Below are 21,392 nucleotides of genomic sequence, written 5' to 3'. Positions count from 1 at the left end.
GTGTGTGTTGTATTTGTAGTGTTAATGTATCCTGTGTGTGTGTGTGTGTTGTATTTGTAGTGTTAATGTATCCTGTGTGTGTGTGTGTGTGTTGTATTTGTAGTGTTAATGTATCCTGTGTGTGTGTGTGTGTGTTGTATTTGTAGTGTTAATGTATCCTGTGTGTGTGTGTGTGTTGTATTTGTAGTGTTAATGTATCCTGTGTGTGTGTGTGTGTTGTATTTGTAGTGTTAATGTATCCTGTGTGTGTGTGTGTGTGTGTGTTGTATTTGTAGTGTTAATGTATCCTGTGTGTGTGTGTGTGTGTTGTATTTGTAGTGTTAATGTATCCTGTGTGTGTGTGTGTGTGTGTGTTGTATTTGTAGTGTTAATGTATCCTGTGTGTGTGTGTGTGTGTGTTGTATTTGTAGTGTTAATGTATCCTGTGTGTGTGTGTGTGTTGTATTTATAGTGTTAATGCATCCTGTGTGTGTGTGTGTGTGTTGTATTTATAGTGTTAATGCATCCTGTGTGTGTGTGTGTGTTGTATTTATAGTGTTAATGTATCCTGTGTGTGTGTGTGTGTGTTGTATTTATAGTGTTAATGCATCCTGTGTGTGTGTGTGTGTGTGTGTTGTATTTATAGTGTTAATGCATCCTGTGTGTGTGTGTGTGTGTGTTGTATTTATAGTGTTAATGCATCCTGTGTGTGTGTGTGTGTTGTATTTATAGTGTTAATGCATCCTGTGTGTGTGTGTGTGTGTGTGTTGTATTTATAGTGTTAATGCATCCTGTGTGTGTGTGTGTGTTGTATTTATAGTGTTAATGCATCCTGTGTGTGTGTGTGTGTTGTATTTATAGTGTTAATGTATCCTGTGTGGTTGTGTGTGTGTGTGTGTTGTATTTGTAGTGTTAATGCATCCCGTGTGTGTGTGTTGTATTTGTAGTGTTAATGCATCCTGTGTGTCTGTGTGTGCGTGTGTTGTATTTATAGTGTTAATGCATCCTGTGTGTGTGTGTGTGTTGTATTTATAGTGTTAATGCATCCTGTGTGTGTGTGTGTGTTGTATTTATAGTGTTAATGTATCCTGTGTGGTTGTGTGTGTGTGTGTGTTGTATTTGTAGTGTTAATGCATCCCGTGTGTGTGTGTTGTATTTATAGTGTTAATGCATCCTGTGTGTGTGTGTTTGTGTGTGTGTGTGTTGTATTTGTAGTGTTAATGTATCCTGTGTGTGTGTGTGTGTGTGTTGTATTTGTAGTGTTAATGTATCCTGTGTGTGTGTGTGTGTGTGTGTGTGTTGTATTTGTAGTGTTAATGTATCCTGTGTGTGTGTGTGTGTGTGTGTGTGTGTTGTATTTGTAGTGTTAATGTATCCTGTGTGTGTGTGTGTGTGTGTGTGTTGTATTTGTAGTGTTAATGTATCCTGTGTGTGTGTGTGTGTGTGTTGTATTTGTAGTGTTAATGTATCCTGTGTGTGTGTGTGTGTTGTTTTTGTAGTGTTAATGTATCCTGTGTGTGTGTTGTATTTGTAGTGTTAATGTATCCTGTGTGTGTGTGTGTGTGTGTGTGTTGTATTTATAGTGTTAATGTATCCTGTGTGTGTGTGTGTGTGTGTGTGAGTCTGTGTTGTATTTGTAGTGTTAATGTATCCTGTGTGTGTGTGTGTGTTGTATTTGTAGTGTTAATGTATCCTGTGTGTGTGTGTGTGTTGTATTTGTAGTGTTAATGTATCCTGTGTGTGTGTTGTATTTGTAGTGTTAATGTATCCTGTGTGTGTGTGTGTGTTGTATTTGTAGTGTTAATGTATCCTGTGTGTGTGTTGTATTTGTAGTGTTAATGTATCCTGTGTGTGTGTGTGTGTTGTATTTGTAGTGTTAATGTATCCTGTGTGTGTGTTGTATTTGTAGTGTTAATGTATCCTGTGTGTGTGTGTGTGTGTGTGTGTTGTATTTGTAGTGTTAATGTATCCTGTGTGTGTGTGTGTGTGTGTGTGTGTGTTGTATTTGTAGTGTTAATGTATCCTGTGTGTGTGTGTGTGTTGTATTTGTAGTGTTAATGTATCCTGTGTGTGTGTGTGTGTGTGTGTGTGTGTTGTATTTGTAGTGTTAATGTATCCTGTGTGTGTGTGTGTGTGTGTTGTATTTGTAGTGTTAATGTATCCTGTGTGTGTGTGTGTGTTGTATTTGTAGTGTTAATGTATCCTGTGTGTGTGTTGTATTTGTAGTGTAAATGTATCCTGTGTGTGTGTGTGTGTGTGTGTGTGTGTGTGTGTGTGTTGTATTTGTAGTGTTAATGTATCCTGTGTGTGTGTGTTGTATTTGTAGTGTTAATGTATCCTGTGTGTGTGTGTGTGTGTGTGTGTGTTGTATTTATAGTGTTAATGCATCCTGTGTGTGTGTGTGTGTTGTATTTGTAGTGTTAATGTATCCTGTGTGTGTGTGTGTGTTGTATTTATAGTGTTAATGCATCCTGTGTGTGTGTGTGTGTGTGTGTGTGTGTTGTATTTATAGTGTTAATGCATCCTGTGTGTGTGTGTGTGTTGTATTTATAGTGTTAATGCATCCTGTGTGTGTGTGTGTGTTGTATTTATAGTGTTAATGGATCCTGTGTGTGTGTGTGTGTGTGTGTGTTGTATTTATAGTGTTAATGCATCCTGTGTGTGTGTGTGTGTGTGTGTTGTATTTGTAGTGTTAATGCATCCTGTGTGTGTGTGTTTGTGTGCGTGTGTGTTGTATTTGTAGTGTTAATGTATCCTCTGTGTGTGTGTGTGTGTTGTATTTGTAGTGTTAATGCATCCTGTGTGTGTGTTTGTGTGTGTGTGTGTTGTATTTATAGTGTTAATGCATCCTGTGTGTGTGTGTGTGTGTGTGTGTTGTATTTGTAGTGTTAATGCATCCTGTGTGTCTGTGTGTGCGTGTGTGCGTGCGTGTGTGTTGTATTTATAGTGTTAATGTATCCTGTGTGGTTGTGTGTGTGTGTGTGTGTTGTATTTGTAGTGTTAATGCATCCTGTGTGTGTGTGTTGTATTTATAGTGTTAATGCATCCTGTGTGTGTGTGTTTGTGTGTGTGTGTGTTGTATTTGTAGTGTTAATGTATCCTGTGTGTTTGTGTGTGTGTGTGTTGTATTTTGTAGTGTTAATGTATCCTGTGTGTTTGTGTGTGTGTGTGTTGTATTTGTAGTGTTAATGTATCCTGTGTGTTTGTGTGTGTGTGTGTTGTATTTGTAGTGTTAATGTATCCTGTGTGTTTGTGTGCGTGTGTGTTGTATTTGTAGTGTTAATGTATCCTCTGTGTGTGTGTGTGTGAGTCTGTGTTGTATTTATAGTGTTAATGGATCCTGTGTGTGTGTGTGTGTGTGTGTGTGTGTGTTGTATTTGTAGTGTTAATGTATCCTGTGTGTGTGTGTGTGTGTGTGTGTGTGTTGTATTTGTAGTGTTAATGTATCCTGTGTGTGTGTGTGTGTGTTGTATTTGTAGTGTTAATGTATCCTGTGTGTGTGTGTGTGTGTGTTGTATTTATAGTGTTAATGTATCCTGTGTGTGTGTGTGTGTGTTGTATTTGTAGTGTTAATGTATCCTGTGTGTGTGTGTGTGTTGTATTTGTAGTGTTAATGTATCCTGTGTGTGTGTGTGTGTGTGTGTGTTGTATTTGTAGTGTTAATGTATCCTGTGTGTGTGTGTGTGTGTTGTATTTGTAGTGTTAATGTATCCTGTGTGTGTCTGTGTGTGTTGTATTTGTAGTGTTAATGTATCCTGTGTGTGTGTGTGTGTGTGTGTTGTATTTGTAGTGTTAATGTATCCTGTGTGTGTGTGTTGTATTTGTAGTGTTAATGTATCCTGTGTGTGTGTGTGTGTGTGTTGTATTTATAGTGTTAATGTATCCTGTGTGTGTGTGTGTGTTGTATTTGTAGTGTTAATGTATCCTGTGTGTGTGTGTGTGTGTGTGTTGTATTAACAGGGTTAATGTATCCCGTGTGTTTGTGTGCGTGTGTGTTGTATTTGTAGTGTTAATGTATCCTGTGTGTGTGTGTGTGTTGTATTAACAGGGTTAATGTATCCTGTGTGTGTGTGTGTGTGTTGTATTTGTAGTGTTAATGTATCCTGTGTGTTTGTGTGCGTTGTATTTATAGTGTTAATGCATCCTGTGTGTGTGTGTGTTGTATTTGTAGTGTTAATGCATCCTGTGTGTGTGTGTGTGTTGTATTAACAGGGTTAATGTATCCTGTGTGTTTGTGTGTGTGTTGTATTTATAGTGTTAATGCATCCTGTGTGTGTGTGTGTGTGTGTGTGTGTTTCCAGTGCCCAGTTAATTGTTTCTGCATTAACAGCTTAATCAGATATTTGTATTGGCAGAAGCACCACATAAACTAATACAGACGAAAAAACAAAAGATTTATTGATGATTTATGGACAGGATCTCCAGTGTTTAAGTTTCCCATCACAGCGAAGTCTTGCATGCAGAGGAGTTTACACTTTCTCACTATCCACAAACTAGTTGGTTAGAGAAACTTGTGTGCTTCACAGAAGCTGTACAGCATTTAAGCGTAACTCAAAACGGATACAGAAACGATAAGGTCTGGTATAGACACACACACACACACACACACCGTGCATTAATGTAAGAGTCAGAGCCGTGTGAATGAAAGAGAGCTGGTTGGGGGAGGATGTAGTGAAGGATGTGGGGTTTGTAAAGACTTTGGGCTGAAGTCCAAATAGGGCTCCCTGTTCAAATTAGTGCCCTATGTGGGGTGCCAAAGCCACTGTACCCAGTGTCCAAAGTAGGGAGGAGAGATGGATTTGGCAGTAAGCCCTGGTCATTATTCGTCTCATTGCCTGTGTCCAGATTCATTGTTATTCACCGCGAGTGAAGAGGTGTGTGTGTGTGTGTGTGTGTGTGTGAGAGAGAGAGAGAGAGAGAGAGAGAGAGAGACCAAAGAAAGAAAGAAAGAAAGGGAGGGCTAAATACCAAATGCGACCTTTCCCTTTATTAAAGTGTGCAAATGAATGCCTGAGCACAGTGTGCAATAGGATGCATCCCCTACGCAGTGCACTACATCTTCATTTGGAACGTGGCCCTGAAGTGAGTGAGAACATTGTCCGTTGTCCGGCGCGCGCGCACACGAGAGAGAGAGAGAGAGAGTGGGGAGCGGGCAGGTTTTTACAGTGGCACCGCGCTCACGAGCCATCCGAACCCAATTTCCCCGCAAATGTCTTATTTTTAAACCGATCTGTTTTTTGTTTGTTTGTTTGTTTGTTTGTTTTTATTGGATGTGCGCGTGAGGGCGGTGCGCGTAAACGAGCGCAGCGGGAATAACGGAGATTCGGAGAGCACGAGGGAGGGGTAAAAAAAGTGTGAAGTTGATGCACACGAAGAGACGGTGAGTACCCGTTAACACACACACACACACACACAGAGCAGAATAGATCAACAGGTGCTTTCCTTCTGCATGCCAAAGCTGATGTTCAGCTTTACAGCTGATGAGTTCAATCAACTTTAACACTCTCTCTCTCTCTCTCACACACACACACACACACACACACACACACACACTTCTTACAGTTCCAATTTCTTGGACCTTTGCACTAACATCTGCTGTCACACATTTTAACTCAAGCAACTCTCTCTGGTTTTAATGGACACTGAATCAACCGACATAGTGTTTAATGAACATCTGCAGCATTGAATGTAGCCCTTGGAACTGAAAATATGGATATTCCCTCATCTCACACAACAATATCTCATTTTATTTCCTGCACAAGCTGCATTTTAGAAGTCGTTACGTTAATGGAGTAGGGCACTAGAATGAAGTGCACTTCTTTGGGGCAGAACAAAATATTTTGCACTGCATGTAGTGATGAATGGCTGGACTTTTTCTACTTTTTTGGCTGGATCAATCTATCTATCTATCTATCTATCTATCTATCTATCTATCTATCTATCTATCTATCTATCTATCTATCTATCTATCTATCTATCTATCTGTCTATCTATCTATCTATCTATCTATCTATCTATCTATCTGTCTATCTATCTATCTATCTATCTATCTATCTATCTATCCATCCATCTATAGATATATCAGTCTACCCATAAAAAGCGTGTGTGTGTGTGTGTGTTTGCTCTTGAGTAAAGACAAACGCAGGATGAGTCAGAAACGAAGATGATAGAAGGAAAGAATGAGTCTAGAGTGTTTTCAATGTGTGTCATCGTTACTCGGTACAGGGTAAAGTGTGTGTTTTGTGGTACAGCAGTGTGTATGTGTGTGAGGTGACTTTGCTCCGGGGCTCCTGTCTGAGCGGATAATCCACCCTGGAATTCCAGCTTCTCTCCCAACGGAAAACTCTGGAAGGATCACAGACTTGTTTGTTTAGTCCGACATTCTGCGCTCCAGATACACACTCTCTCTGTTCTCTCTCTCTCTCTCTCTCTCTCTCTCTCTTTAAATGGAGTTATGTACTTAGAGCTATCACTTTGGCAATGTAACGTTTTCCAGTGTTTCAAATGCCCTGCTCTGTATGAGGGACACTATTATTGATCATTGATAGCTGACGTTTTCCTTAAGTTTATGTTTGTTAAATGTTGATGGAAGGAGTCTCCAGTGTCAGCGCTTGTTAAGATTAAAATAACAACACGCGACTGAAGCCTGGTCTGTAGGCCTTCGGTGACTTTTCTACATTTTCAAGGCCAATATTAAATGAAATCTGTATGATGCAAAGATACAACAGCATTAACGTTAGAGAAAAGGTATCACGTGGACACACCGCATCTCTGTATTTCATCACGCAGGTGGGCGTGGCTGCATCCTATAACATCCTGGGTTGTGTTTAAAGGAATCGCTCGAGTGACACCGACACGATGTCAAGATCTGACGAGGTGAACAAAATGACCGAAAATGTCTACAAGGTAAAGTGAAAGGCAAATTTCTTTGTTTTTTTCTTTCTGTGAAAAAACTCCTTCCTGTGTGGATTCGATTGCGATTAAGCTCCGCCCATGTAATGTCCTCTTGTTTTTCTTTTACACCTGTTTCTTGTAAATAGCAAGGTTCTTTCTGAATTTCTATTGTAGCAGGATTGTGGTTGATTTCTTGTTTTGGAAACGTTCTGCTAGATATTTTGGATATAACCCTAACACTACTGGTAACACCATGGCATATGTTATATGTGTTATATGTATCTGAGATCTGAGGTATATGTAGTTGTTGGATGTTTGTTTTTCTGTGTGTGTTTAGAGCATCCTGGAGCAGTTCAACCCCAGTTTAAAGAACTTTGTCACCATGGGCAAACACTATGAGAAAGCACTAACAGGTAAGGAAGACTTAAGGCCAGCTTATTTATGATACATTTTATCAGCTATTAATGGAATCGAATCAACATTTCTGCAGACCAGACTCAACATGGGGTCCAGGGAAATGTATAGCCAAAAGAGTCTGTGACTTACAGTACCATAAAGTACAGCCCACATGATCGAAGTTCTTATCTTTGTCAAAATCAAATCCAAACTAATGTGTTAGGAATTGAAAGCTATCAGAAGTGTTCATCTAAAGAAATCCATACTGATCTGGTCCGTGGAATTTATTTTACAGCTAAAAAAAACAACAGTGGAAGGTATAGTTTAAACCGGAAAACAATAAAATACTTCACTAGCTAATTAACATTAAGGAAATGAAGTGTAGAAAAAGTAAACAAAGTGTATTTTTTATGCCTACCAATTGGCACAGCAGAAAACTGTCCCTGATTGTCACTACTCGATCCGTACCAGGAACTTTGTTTGTCCTGAGCATGTGCGGAATTGCTGCCACTTCTTGCCACCGCCAAAGTTTTCACGACACTCTAGCGATATGGATTCTTTTGCGTTTTATATAAAGCTTGAAGAATTTCTCTTAAAAGGAGAAATTCCTGACAATTCTGCAAAATGTCGGGCAGACGGGCGTCTATGAAGGAATGAGTTCATTTATGAATAAAGAAATTTAATAAATAAATAAATATTTTGTGCGTTTCTTAGATGCAGACATTTGTTAAAAGAAGGCTGAAATTGGTAGAACAGTTACGTAGAACATGAAGGATGGTAGGAATTAATTCATTTATGAATGAATAAATTGAATAAATAAATAAATAAATAAATATATATTTTGTGCATTTCTTAGATGCAGACATTTTTTAAATGATGCTGAAATAAGTAGAACAAATCTTTATAAAATTAAATATTAAATGTAACACACACACTTATATACACATCTGTATTACCCTGTATTTTTTATTTTATTTAATCAATTTAATTTGTGCCAATTTAATCAATTACTCAATTTAATCAATATAATTTAATTCATATATTTTACCAAAAAAATTAACTATTTTCCAGGACAGATCAGGTAGTGTCAACAACACATTATAACATTATAACAACAATATTATAAATACCCGAAACTGCCGTAAATCCTTTAGTCATACTTTAGACAGGAAGTAGATGCAATTCCACACATGTGCAGTACAAATCGTGTTTCCGGTGCGGATGGAGTAGTGACACTCCTATTAGCCATCAAGAGAGCAAATCTGGCCGTTCGGCCTTGAGTGGGAGGGGTTTACTCTCTCTCTCACCTGTCAATCACAGCACCACTAGCCAATTACAGACATCTGTGAGCACATGTATGCGGAAGAGGGCCGAAAGCAGAGTTATGCTGCAGAAGCTCATTCCAGGACATGATTCACATCATGTCTGTTTATACTTTCACACATACTTTCAACATAATTAGTTTGGTTTGTATTTATAGTATACTCTTTCCTTCCTTCTTCTTTTCCTCCCCTGCAGGAGTGACTGTCGCAGCTAAAGGCTACTTCGATGCTCTGGTTAAACTGGGAGAACTGGCCAGTGACAGCCAGAGCTCGAAAGAACTGGGTAAGGACAGCGAGGTTTTTACGAAGGGAAGACAGGCAGAAAAGAGGGAAGTAGCGAGCACAGTATAGAGAGGAGCGGACAATGAACAGAGCAGAGAAGAATGAGAGGAGACAGAGAAGGAAAAGGGGAGATAAAAAAGAGGGAGTGAAGATTAATCCGAGGGGAAAGAGATAGAGAGAAAGACGTGAGAATGCTGTGATGCTGAAGAGAGAGAAGTAAGACATTAGAAGAGACAGAAAAGACGAATGCGGCTTAAAAGAAGAAAGAATCAGACTTTAGAGTGTTTAAAGTGAGGATTGATTTATATTTGTGTGTAACTATGCAGCAGTGTGGGAAGCAAGAGAGAGAGAGAGAGAGTAAAGAAAAGAAGAGAAAGACAAGAAGAGAGAGAATAAGGAACGTTGGTTACAAAGTAAAAAAAGAGACAGGAAGGAGGGGAAGTACATAGTCTGAAAAGACGAGTGCAGAATAAAAAAGGGGAAGGAATAAAGGAGAGAGAGTGAGAGAGAGGGGGAGAGGATTGGAGGTTAATGAGGGACGTGGGACAGAAAAGAGGGGAGAGACTGAAAGGTCAGTGCACCATCAAAAAGACGATGAATTAAATACAAGGCAGAGAGAATGAGAGAAAGATATATAGACGGTGTGAGAAATTGATCAAATTAAGTGAAAGATGAAGGATGTAGACAGACTGAAAAGACGAGTGCAGAATAAAAAAAAGGGAAAATAAAGGGGGAGAGAGAGAGAGCAAAAGTTGAGGGGGAAGTAGTGAATGAAGGAGAAAGAAAGGAGGACTGGGACAGAAAAGATGAGTGCGCCATTAAAAAAAAATGAGTGTACCATAAAACGGGAGAAAGAGAAAATGAGGGAGAGAGAAAGAAAAGGACAGAGAAAGAGAGAGAGGTCTTTGTTGAAAGATTAACAACACCACATGATCGCATTGTGCTGTTGGAAGCAGCGGGGGTGGACGAGAGAAACGGAGGGATGGAGGGGGTGAAGAAAAGGGCCGCATGCCAAACTACACACACAGAGTGTTATTCAGCAGGGACACACACACACGCAACACACACACAGGCTGAGGGGTGACACAAAACAGACGACAAGTTATCACCCAGCAAAGAGAAATAAACGTATGAAGTAATGAGAGAGAGGGATAAAAAAGTATGACTATTCTTGAAGAAGTATGAATATTAATGTGGGCGTGAACTTGTGACATCATGTCACCTGGACTGGTTAGCGGTCAACGTTAGCGCTGTGGCTAGTTTAAATGTCACTGTGATCTTTAGTTGTGTTGATTACAACCTAAAAGTAAAGTGTGTGTGTGTGTGTGTGATGTAGACAAAAGAAAATGTGTTGCTGTGTTTACCTGGAGTTACCTGGAACACTGTTGCTAGGCAAGCATAGCTATGATGCTAAAGATTTAGCCAGCTGTAGCATCACTGTTCAGTTTTTTGTTTTCCACACAGAAAATATAAAGGTCACATTTACATAAAAAACAAGGCACAGTCTTCAAAAATATCAACATTTCTCTCAGGTATGCTAGTGAGTTACTAAGAAAAAGATTCGTATAACTTAAAATGCGCTTTTGTGAGACTTGGCATCGAATGCTAACCCATTACCTTTCACTGGTGTGACTGCTACTACAATTAAAATGAGTGTAGTAAATGTTGTAGTGATGTGAAGTGATGAATGATGTTGTTTTGTTTCGTTTTCTGTCGCTTCATTTTCTAAAACAGTCAGATGCTCAGTCTAGTAACTCTTCCTGAGACAGTGAAATTCTCCTATAGCAACACGCCGGAATGTTCCGGAAACTGGGAGGAAAAACACTCAAGCTTTTAATAACGTAGCCAACGTAATAACGTTAAATGTGTTTTTAATAACGATAACACCAATCACCACAGGAACCTCCTGCGTTGTTTACTATTTCAGAATTCCAAACATTCAGACATTTTGTTTTCAAACTTGGCGGAGTTGGCGGAGTTTCAAACTTGACAGTGACAATCTTGCATGTTTATTTGAATTCCACCTTGGAATCACTTTTATAGTCATAAGTTTGTCACACATGGCTAGACATTCCTAGTTCTGGTCTGTTTAAAAGTATTGGCACTGGCGAAGCTACTTCCATGCTAAATCTTGTTTTTGCTTTTATTTATGAGCAAGACAGCACAATTCAATTTAGCCGCTGTACCCATCTCCATTTATTAAAATGAACATGTGTATTACATGAGTGAACACGAGGCTTCCTGCTTGTTGATTTCAGGTGACACGCTGTTCCAGATGGCCGAAGTACACAGACAGATACAGGTGCAGCTAGAGGACGTGGTGAGTGCACTTGGTATCACACAGCTATCACACTCACATATACATTCAGCAGTTAGAAATTTACTTCCTGTTATCACATACATTATAACAGGCGTAAAAATTTATGCATTTATGCCTCACTGGACAAAACCTCTGTCAGAACTGCTGTTATAGAAAATTAATCAATACATTCTGACCAAGATATACAGCGATCAGCCATAACATTGAGCAGTGACAGGTGAAGTGAATAAGACTGATGATCTCCTCATCATGGCACCTGTTAGTGGGTGGGATATATTAGGCAGCAAGTGAACATTTTGTCCTCAAAGTTGATGTTAGAAGCAGGAAAAATGTGTAAGAATTTGAGCTTCGAGTTTGACGAAAGGCCAAATTGTGATGGCTAGACCACTGGATCAGAGCATCTACAAAACTCTTGTGGGGTGTTCCCGGTCTGCAGTGGTCAGTATCTCTCAAAAGTGGTCCAAGGGAGGAACAGTGGTGAACCGGCGACAGGGTCATGGGCGGCCGAGGCTCATTGTTGCACGTGGGGAGAGAAGGCTGGCCCGTGTGATCCGATCCAACAGACGAGCTACTGTTGCTCAAACTGCTGAAGAAGTTAATGCTGGTTCTGAAAGGTGTCAGAATACACAGTGCACTATTCTGAAAGGTGTCAGAATACACAGTGCATCACAGATTGTTGTGTATGGGGCTACATAGCTGCAGACCAGTCAGGGTGACCATGCTGACCCCTGTGCAACACCAAAAGCGCCAACAATGTGCATGTGAGCATCAGAACTGGACCACGGAGCAGTGGAAGAAGGTGGCCTGGTCTGATGAATCACGTTTTCTTTTACATCACGTGGATGGCCAGGTGTGTGTGCGTCACTTTCCTGGGGAACTCATGGCACCAGGATGCACTATGGGAAGAAGGCGAGCCGGCGGAGGCAGTGTCATAATGTTATGGTTGATTGGTGTATATTCTTAATATGTCAGCATTTTCAAATAAAATTTTTGCACGAATTTATCAATAAAAAATTTGCTGTTTATTGTATATTTATGTTCGTAACATCAGGAAAATTGTTAGGTGAATGTACACAACAAATATTTAACAACTGTCATATAAACAAATCTATAAGCCTTTTTAGATAACAATCCCAGTCTCTTTGTCTTTAGATTACGGTAGACTAAAAAAAGAGAAAGATTTTGTGTATTTATTATACTTTTATTTCTCTCTCTTTCTAGTTGAAGCTGTTTCACTCTGAACTTCTCTCTCAGCTGGAACAGAAGCTTGACCTGGATATTAAATTCCTTACTGTGAGTCTCTCTTTTATTAAAAAATCTAGTTTCAGTTTTTTTATTATCATTTTTCCTTCTACAAAATTAATAAGATGTGAAGTATTTAAGTATTCGGGATTAAATCTGTTTCCAGGCGACGCTGAAGAAATACCAGAGCGAGCGGAGGTCGAAGGCGGAGTCGATCGAACGCTGCCAGTCACAGCTGAAGAAACTGCGGCGGAAAAGTCAAGGCAGTCGCCACCCCAATAAATACGGAGACCGAGAGATGCAGGTATGTGGATACTTTGGCTCAAAGCTGTGTTAGTCATGTTATCTGTAAGTCAGTGTGTTTACTATCCTGGTGTTCTTTTAAAAGCTTAAACTCTATCATTGTAATGCAGTATCTGTGTAAAATATTACGCTACATATTACCATTTAAACATGTCAATTATTTAAATATAAGAAAAAAGGAACAAAAAAAGTCAAATGCACGTAAGTGTAATAAAAAATATTAAAAAATGAATAAAGCATAAGAAATAAAATTATAAAATAAAGAAAAATATCCATCCTAATGTTGTACTGCAAATGTTTTCAGTGACCGCTTATTTAACAAAAGTTATTTAATTGTAAAAATAAAAAGGACTATGTTAAATACAGAAATTAATAAAAATTGAAAAATGTACGATTATATTATTTAGCTAATTTGAATTTAGTAAAGATAAATAAAATAAAAATATATCAAATAAGAAATAATCATCAAATATTAATAAGGCACATTTTTAAATATTTAATGTTAAATATAAGAATAAAAAATAATGACATAAGTAGCGAGAGAAAAAAAGTTAAATATTGGGGTAAGAAGCAAAATATTGGAAATTGTCAGGAGAGAGCGATAATATTATGTTTCAAGCTGGAAGATAGGGCATCACTTCCTGCTTTTTTCGCTTCTGTTTTGATTTTGTTTTCACACTGAAGCATCTTTTCCTTCAGTTTGTCTGTGTGTGTGTGTGTGTGTGTGTGTGTGTGTGTGTGAAGATCCTACTGCCATCAAAAACAGAACATGATCATGGGTGGTTCATTGTTAGAAACAATAACGAGCGAAGTCTTTCCTGTCTCTGTGCTAGTTTGTGGAGCTGATGAGTCGCAGGCAGACGGAGTTGGACTCTCTGGTTGCTGTGGGCTATCGGTCAGCTCTTACCGAGGAGAGGAGGAGGTACTGCTTCCTGGTGGACCGCCAGTGCTCTGTCGCCAAGCTGCTAACAAACTACCACAACAAGGTACGCAACGGCAGCAGACTGCAATAAACTACCACTACAAGTGACCTAAACATAAACAATGTGATAAACAACAGCAAATCATGAAGGCGCACAATCATAGCAAACAACCAGCACACACTTTTAAACTACCGCTTCAAGTTACACAACTACAGCAAAACCAGCAAAACTACCACTTCAGGGTAGAGAGATGCATCCAGCTAATGTTACCCAACTGGAGATCACAACAAACTACAAGTGCAAAGTATACAATAAGAAACTACCACAGCACAGGTCATGCAACCACTCCCAACAATAAAAAACTACCACTACGACTACCACTGCTGAGAAAAAGTCACACAGCTACAAGCCGCCATCATAAACCACCACTACATGTTATACAGCTACAGCTCACCGCAATAAACTACCACCTACAGGTCGCACAACTACAGCCAACAATAATAAACAACTACTAAAAGTGCAGACAAATAAAAACTTCCACTACAAGTCACAAAACAACAGCGCACCATAAAAAACTACCACTACAAGGTAGGTATCTACAGCTCACCACAGTAAATTACCAGTACTAGTTAAGCAACCAAACCAAGTTAACAAGGTGCACATTCCATTGGAGAATAAACTACAGGTAACAAAACTACAATGGACCAGGCTCATTAGTTAATACAGTTCTAGAAATCGGGAAAAACTACCCTGCACACTCAGTGCTACAACACTTTGCTTCTTGCAGGTGCGTGAGCTGCTGTCGCAGAAGTTGTCTTCATGGCAACAGTCCTGTTCCCAGCCAACAAAATTACCTGAGCGTGCGTTGAACCTGCTGCGTCACACGGCCCCTCAGGGTGCCGGGGCTTCTGGGATAGCAGACGTCCTCCGACACACTAAACTGGGCTCTGCTCAGTCTGGAGAACAGGTGCAGCTTTTATCTTATATGTTATTTGTATCTTAGCTACTTTTCGGTGTGATCGACTCACCTGTCATAACTCACTTCTACAGAGGCTGTCCATACAGGAAGTCTTGCCCCTTCTGAACGGCGACTCCAGCAATCGCTCCCAGCATCAGCGCGGTGGATCATCTGTCTCATCTGATCCCACCCCTCGCTCCATCTCCACCCAAAACACCAGCACCTCCTCTAGCCCTGCCCACCCACAGACTACCTCTGTGCAGTCAGGAAGTGGTTCGAGCTTGCTTTCTCCACCTTCTGCTTCTGCATTCCTCTCTCTTAGCCCTGCCTCTGCTTCGTCCCTTAATTCTCTGCAGGGCTTGGTTCCACCCCCAAGCGCCCCTCACACTCCTCCATTGCCCCACAGTGCACCTCTCTCTCGTGCACTCACTCCCGTGCCGCCCTCTGCCTTCTCACCTCCAGCCTTTAACCCTCTGCTGCTCAGGGCAGCCGACATCTACGCAACCTCCACGCTGCCGTTGCCAAGGAAACAGCCGAATGAGATGCAGTTAGGAATTATGGGTAATTATTCAAATTTGGAGATCTTGTTTAATTTTGTTCTTTCTTGCATTACAGCTGAAGTTTGTTTGTTTTTTGTTCTCCCTCAGGTTCCACCCTACCCCGTGTTCTCCCTCTCTGTCCCCCACTCCGTGTGGAGGCGCTGTTCTCTCACTCACCCAGCTCTAGTGACAGGGCAGAAAAAGGAGAGAGAGGAGGGTCCTGTCTGCTGTCCTTCCTTCCAGGAGACGTCGTCAATCTTCTGATCAGCGAACCGAGAGACGGATGGCACTATGGACAGAACGAGAGAACTGGCCGGTAAAACAAAAAATTGTTATAGTGTGAGTTCAGATTTTCCAAGAACAAGAAGTTTCTTTTATTCCACAGCAGTTTGCCCACACTAACAAAGAGCTGCTGTTATAGACACTTAATCAACACCTTCTGACCGATCAGACCTGAGTGCCGTGGTATTTAATGCACTAAATCAATTGTGTTTTTTGTGTTGTGTTTCCTGAAGGAAAGGCTGGTTTCCCATTTCCTACACACAGCCGCTTCCAAACACATCGACGCCAACTCAGCACGACGCCGTCAGGTCCGACTCCAGCTTCATGCTCCATGGGTCATGAAATTGCAGTATATAAATACCAACAGTACAGTGGGGTTTTTTTTTGTTCCATTAATAATGCACAGTGTATTGACTTGTCTCTTTCTGTCATCTCAGTTCTCCGGGTCTGTCCAAGTTGAATAGTACGAGTATGGGTCAGTTAGACAGGCTGCCCCTTGCAGGCGAGTTTGTGAAGCTCAGTCCAGACTCGGAGGAGGAGCGAGGGATCAGTACGTTTCGGCCACGCCCCTACAGCATGATGAACCCTGACATCAGGCGCACAAGTCCAGGACACGCAGAGCAGAAGGGCAAAGAGCAGGTGAGTCATGTTCGAACCGTTCTTGTCTGGATTATTATGTCTTTTAGACATTAGCTGTCTGTCTGTTAGCGGGCTTGTCTATCAGTATGTTTCTTGGTCTATTATTCTGTTTGTATATCTGTCTGTCTCTATGAGTCTATATATCTGTCTGACATTCTATCTGGCTTGTCCATCTACTTGTCTATTAGTCTGTTTGTCTCCCAATCAATATATCTGTCTGTCCTTCTACAGATTAGTCAAAATATCTGGGGTTTTTTTTTCAGTTAAACTGTCTACCTGTCTGTCCATTTGTCTTGTCCGTCTTAATATCTATTAGTTTTAATATATCTATTTGTTTTATTTTTAAATTAAACTGTCTGCCTCTCTGTCTGCCTGCATGTCTACCTGTTTCTGTGTCTACCTGTCTGTCTGTAAGTCTGCATATCTTTCTCTCTGGCTGTCTATCTGTTTGTCTGCCTGTCTCACAAGGAAGTCTCACCTGTCTGTCTGTCTGTCTATCAATTAGTAAGTCTATTTCTGTATAACTGTATGCCTGTTTCTCAGTCTGTCTGTCTGTCTATGTCTGTTCCAGTCTGTTGACTATCTATTTACCTCTCTCTCTCTCTCTCTATTCCATCTCTCACACCCAATCTATCAGTATCTCTGTAAACTGTCTATTTCTCTGCTCTGTCTCTCGTTGAAAAGAAGAAATGGAATTAATTAACAATCACGAACACTAATCAGCACTTATGTTCTCTTCTTCCTTGCGTTCGTTGCAGTTCCCCGGTGATCACTCCACTCCTCCACCGTCTCCCACCAGGTAAACCGCTATCATTCCTCTGCTTCAGAGATACACCTAACTGCTGTCTTTCTAATTTGCATGCTAATTTGCATATCCCACCCCTCAGGACCAATCCATTCGCTCATATCCGTCTGAGGAAGACGGTGACCAACGATCGCTCAGCTCCGCTCATCGAGTAATGAGGATCGTCTCTTTTCTCTTTTATTTACATTTCTCTTTGGATTGGTAGAAAAAATTATTTTTAAAAAATTGTCATGTATTGTAATAAATGATTTTTTTTTAGTAATTTTAGATTTATAAAATTACTTCAAAAAATCTAAAAAAAAAAATGAAATCAGAAAAAAAGACAAATATAAAAATATATATAAATCCTGTGAAAACTTTTTTTTTTATTCACATAGCTACTTTTTCTTTTTTCATATGAGCCAGAGATCGTTTTTTATTTATTTTATTATTTTTTTTAAATAAAATATTTGTTGGTTTTCCTTCCATTTTGATTAACAAATTATTTGAATAATAGCTCAATTTAATTAACTTGTACCGTTTAAAATATGTGCCAAAAACTGTTCTCATGCCTCGGATCATGGGCCATAAATGTGCCAGAAATCTGGTCGTATTATGTATTTAATATATTTAAAATCATCATTCGTGAGTGAAATCTCCATTTTAGAGCGCTAGATAGCTGCTGAAGCAAACATTTCCCGCCAGAACACTAAAATACAATTACTGCAGAAATGTTAAAGAATTTAGCTAGCAACATTTCCCTCAAATCTTAGCTAGAACATGGGCTAGAAACTCAGTTAGCTAGCTATATTCGCTATATATTAACTTTAGCTAGAAAATCTGTTTTCTCTCAATTGATAGCTAGTTCATGTTACAGTTAGAATAAAATTGTCTCTCGCAAACACGCTAGTGAATTAGAAATGTCTGTCAAATTATAGCTTGAGACTTACTGAGGATTTTCTCTCATACGTTAGCTAGTGAATTACAAATGGTGCAAAACATTCTTTGAAATGATAAGCTAGCGAATTACAAATTGTCTATCAAATATTTTGCACCTAATTCAATTTTCTTTCTAACGAATTACAAATGTCTATCAGTCTAGCTTTCAAACTTCTCAGTGAGTGAATATCTCACTCATTAGCTAGCTATATTCTTATTTCCTCTTGGACTTTAACTAAGTACATCCCAAGCGTCTCGCAATCATTAGCTAGCAAATTGTTTTTTCTCTCAACTGAGTGAAAAAACTAGTTATGTTACAGTTACAATATAATTTTCTCTCTCACAAATATGTTAGAATTAGAATTAAATTAGAATCAAATTAGAATTGTCTCTCAAATTTTAGCTGGCTAATTACTACAAAAGTTTCTCTCATAGATTAACAATTAGAATTACAAGTGTCACAAACTATCACAAAATGTAGCTACCTGTCAATGATAATCTAGCAAATTAGAATCGTCTTTCAAATTTTAGCACCTGATTTAATTTTTTCCTCAAATGATAGCTGAGGACAAATGTCTTTCAAATTAGATGGATAATTTCAATTTTTCTCTCAAACATTAGCTAGCTGCATTACAACTTTCTCTACAATATCAGCTTAGCAGGCTGATCTATTATGCAAATATGTTTTGTCTCAAATAATAGCTAGTTATTTTAAAAGTGTCTATTAACATTTAGCTAGCTTAACAAATGTTTATCTAAATGTAAGTGAATTTTAAACATCTATCAAATGTTAACTAGAGAAATAATTTTCTCTCAAATTCTATCTAGCTTCTTTATAATTTTCTCTCAAATTCTAGCTAGCTTCATAATTTTCTCTCAAATTATAGCTAGCTTCTTTATAATTTTCTCTCAAATTATATCTAGCTTCATAACAATTTTCTCTGGAATATTGGCTAGCTCATGTGCTTCCTATCTAGCGCTCTAATGTGGAAATTTGTGTTTTGTGCCTTGAGCCATTTTGGATATCTTCATATCCCCTTAAGTTCTGCTGATGTATTTAGTGAATATTGACGTAATTTGAATTTTTAAAAGTACAGTATTTCGTTTCCTGAAGGATCCAGGAAAAATGCAGAAGGTTGGTACATTGTCTTGTTGGGGTGTTTTTGGTTGTTGAGATTTGGAGGGTTAATGAACGTAGGTTCATGTTCTGGATTCTTGATTCTGATTGGTCAGAAGGTGTTGATTCATTGCTGCAAATCACGTGTCGTGTATTGTATTTGCGCTTCTTCTAACACATTATTGTTTCTATAGTAACTTAAGCAGGGACTAAAACTTCGCCATGGTAACAGTATCAACAGTACAGCGATTGTAGGGGGCCAAGCACCGAGTCAATCTTGTGAGAATCCTGCAATTAAAAGAACGTAAATGATGTTTGGTAAAATCTTATGAGGTTTAACATTAGCAACATCGCAGATTCTGGCGGTATATATCGTGATTTCCGCTCAAATCTGACAAATTAAAACCAAAATTAGTCACATTGTGTGGGTTGAAGATGTGAGGGTTAAACCGTCAAGCTGTACAGCCTAATGTTAACGGTGCAGTGTTTACACTACAACATTCGGGCGAAACGTGTGAAGGTTAAGAACGTCCAGAGAGCGATGGCGACTTCAGAAAGTGATGAAGAAAGTTCGGGAAAGTGCAGATGTGTCGGAGAAGGAGAAATTTGACCTGATATTTTACTTTAGTCGGCTTGCTTTCTCTATATTGGAGAGAGTTTGAGGCGATTAGCAGCTATTCAGCTTTAGAAGTCATTAGGTAGCTGTTAGCTAATAGTCTGCTAGCCGCAGAATCTGCTGAGGAGCAGTTAGCTGAAGAGATTTGTTGTTGCGTATTCACAATGACGATGAAAGCAATTTGAAGCTCTTTATATGTATCAAACTGTCAAATGTATTAAACTGTCGTCCCAAAATGCACTCGATTATTTTTTTTATTCAGAAATCATCTGATTCGTAAGTTCCAGCTTTTACATCTGAGAGAAATGAGTGAAATTTTGCGATAGCTGAAACAGTTACTGTGATCATGTTGGATTATTTTGCTCATTTTTAAATTCATTGAATGGATGAAAAAAATTCTTTTGAATTTGGTTTTAATTTATTTTTTTCTGGAGCAAAACCAAATTTCTTGTGATGTGAGTTTATTGTAACATCTTCAGATTTTTATTTCAATTTTTTTTTTATTATTATTGGGATTTTAAAGGAAGTGCAAAACAAAATCATTGAACATATTAACTGTTTTAATTTAAATGTAATTATTTGATATATATATATATATATCTATATATCTATATATATATCTATATCTATATATATATATATATATATATATATATATATAGTAATACACTATGTTCAATTTTTAACACGCACAATGCTGTTACATTTTAGAGGTCTTGTCATTTCCACTTTTGTTTCTATATAATATGATTAAAAAGACAGTATATCACAACAGAAACCTTTTTTTAAACTGGCACATGCCTGTATATATTTCTTAAATTTATCTTAGCTTCAAATCTTTTGACTTTTAAATAGAATTTTGTTTCATTTTATTTTATATTTTTTATTTAAATCTGTGCCTAAATCATAAAACGAGTTAACTGTGATGGCGTCAAACGAAACATATTTCCTTCTCTGCTCCACTGCTGTATGAACAAAACCTTCAAACATTTCTGGAGAATTATGGTGCACATTTTTGTACACAAATTTTCAAGGAAAAACTGTGATTTTTGATCTTGTAATCTCTTCGTTTTCAGTATTATTACGAATTGTTTGTGATTTTTTTTCTCTTCTGGAAGGGATTAGTTATATTAGTGAAGAAAATACAACTAATCCATATTCATTAAGCTGTATTAATTTAGATTCTGAGAGAAAAGTCGTATTATGATGATACTGAATGTGTTTTCTTTTATTCGATTATAAACTCAGTAATGCTAAAAGTGCGTTAGCAGCTTGTACAGTTTTATCACGATGTTTGCTAACATGACGTGTAAGAATTCAAATAAAAAAAAAAAATTCTCAATCACTTTCTTGGATTGTAATATTTCAAATGTTATATTTTATGTTTGTGCGTTCATGTGAACACTTCTGACACACCACAATGATGAAATGTGGACGTTTATGAAGACGTTTAACCATAGCTGAGGACTGAACCAGCGACTTTCATAATGAGAAACAGCGACACTATGATGGCATACAGATAAACGTTGAATATATTTTATTCTGAATGTGTAAAACTTCATAATTGCACCCTTATCTTAACTTTAATTGCGAAAAAGGCCTTCGCCCAGGGTGAAACAGCCGTGTCTGGGGTGTCGGTAGTTGCTAAAGAGCATAAACTTTCCCTTTATGCCGATGAAATCCTGCATTTTCTTTCAAATTCTGAATCTTCAGTGCCAAGTCTAGTAGATATTATTAATTTATCTAGGAAATTCTCAGGGTATAAAAGAAACTTCTCGAAATCTCTGGCTTTGCTCTTAAGACACCCAAGCACACAGGTAATTAACATGTCCTCCTTTCCATTTAAGGTTTCTGACT

At 38.5% G+C, this 21,392-nt stretch overlaps 1 protein-coding gene across 1 annotated transcript; it reads left to right on the top strand.

The window, feature by feature from the left end:
• Positions 1-5,089: 5,089 nt before the first annotated feature.
• zgc:158689 (uncharacterized protein LOC791177 homolog) lies at positions 5,090-20,081 on the top strand. The gene is made up of 15 exons (XM_058398659.1): positions 5,090-5,359; positions 6,769-6,885; positions 7,211-7,286; positions 8,788-8,874; positions 11,132-11,193; positions 12,415-12,486; positions 12,602-12,739; positions 13,572-13,724; positions 14,449-14,628; positions 14,712-15,180; positions 15,267-15,474; positions 15,674-15,748; positions 15,878-16,079; positions 16,838-16,878; positions 16,967-20,081. The coding sequence occupies exons 2-15, from the start codon at positions 6,838-6,840 to the stop codon at positions 17,037-17,039; spliced, it is 1,884 nt and encodes a 627-aa protein (XP_058254642.1). The 5' UTR covers positions 5,090-5,359; positions 6,769-6,837; the 3' UTR covers positions 17,040-20,081.
• Positions 20,082-21,392: the final 1,311 nt, after the last annotated feature.

This window comes from Hemibagrus wyckioides, linkage group LG01, assembly GCF_019097595.1.
Source record: "Hemibagrus wyckioides isolate EC202008001 linkage group LG01, SWU_Hwy_1.0, whole genome shotgun sequence".
Taxonomy (NCBI): Eukaryota; Metazoa; Chordata; class Actinopteri; order Siluriformes; family Bagridae; genus Hemibagrus; species Hemibagrus wyckioides.
Note: the sequence above shows the minus strand (reverse complement) of the source record. Positions and strands in the feature narration are given on the sequence as shown.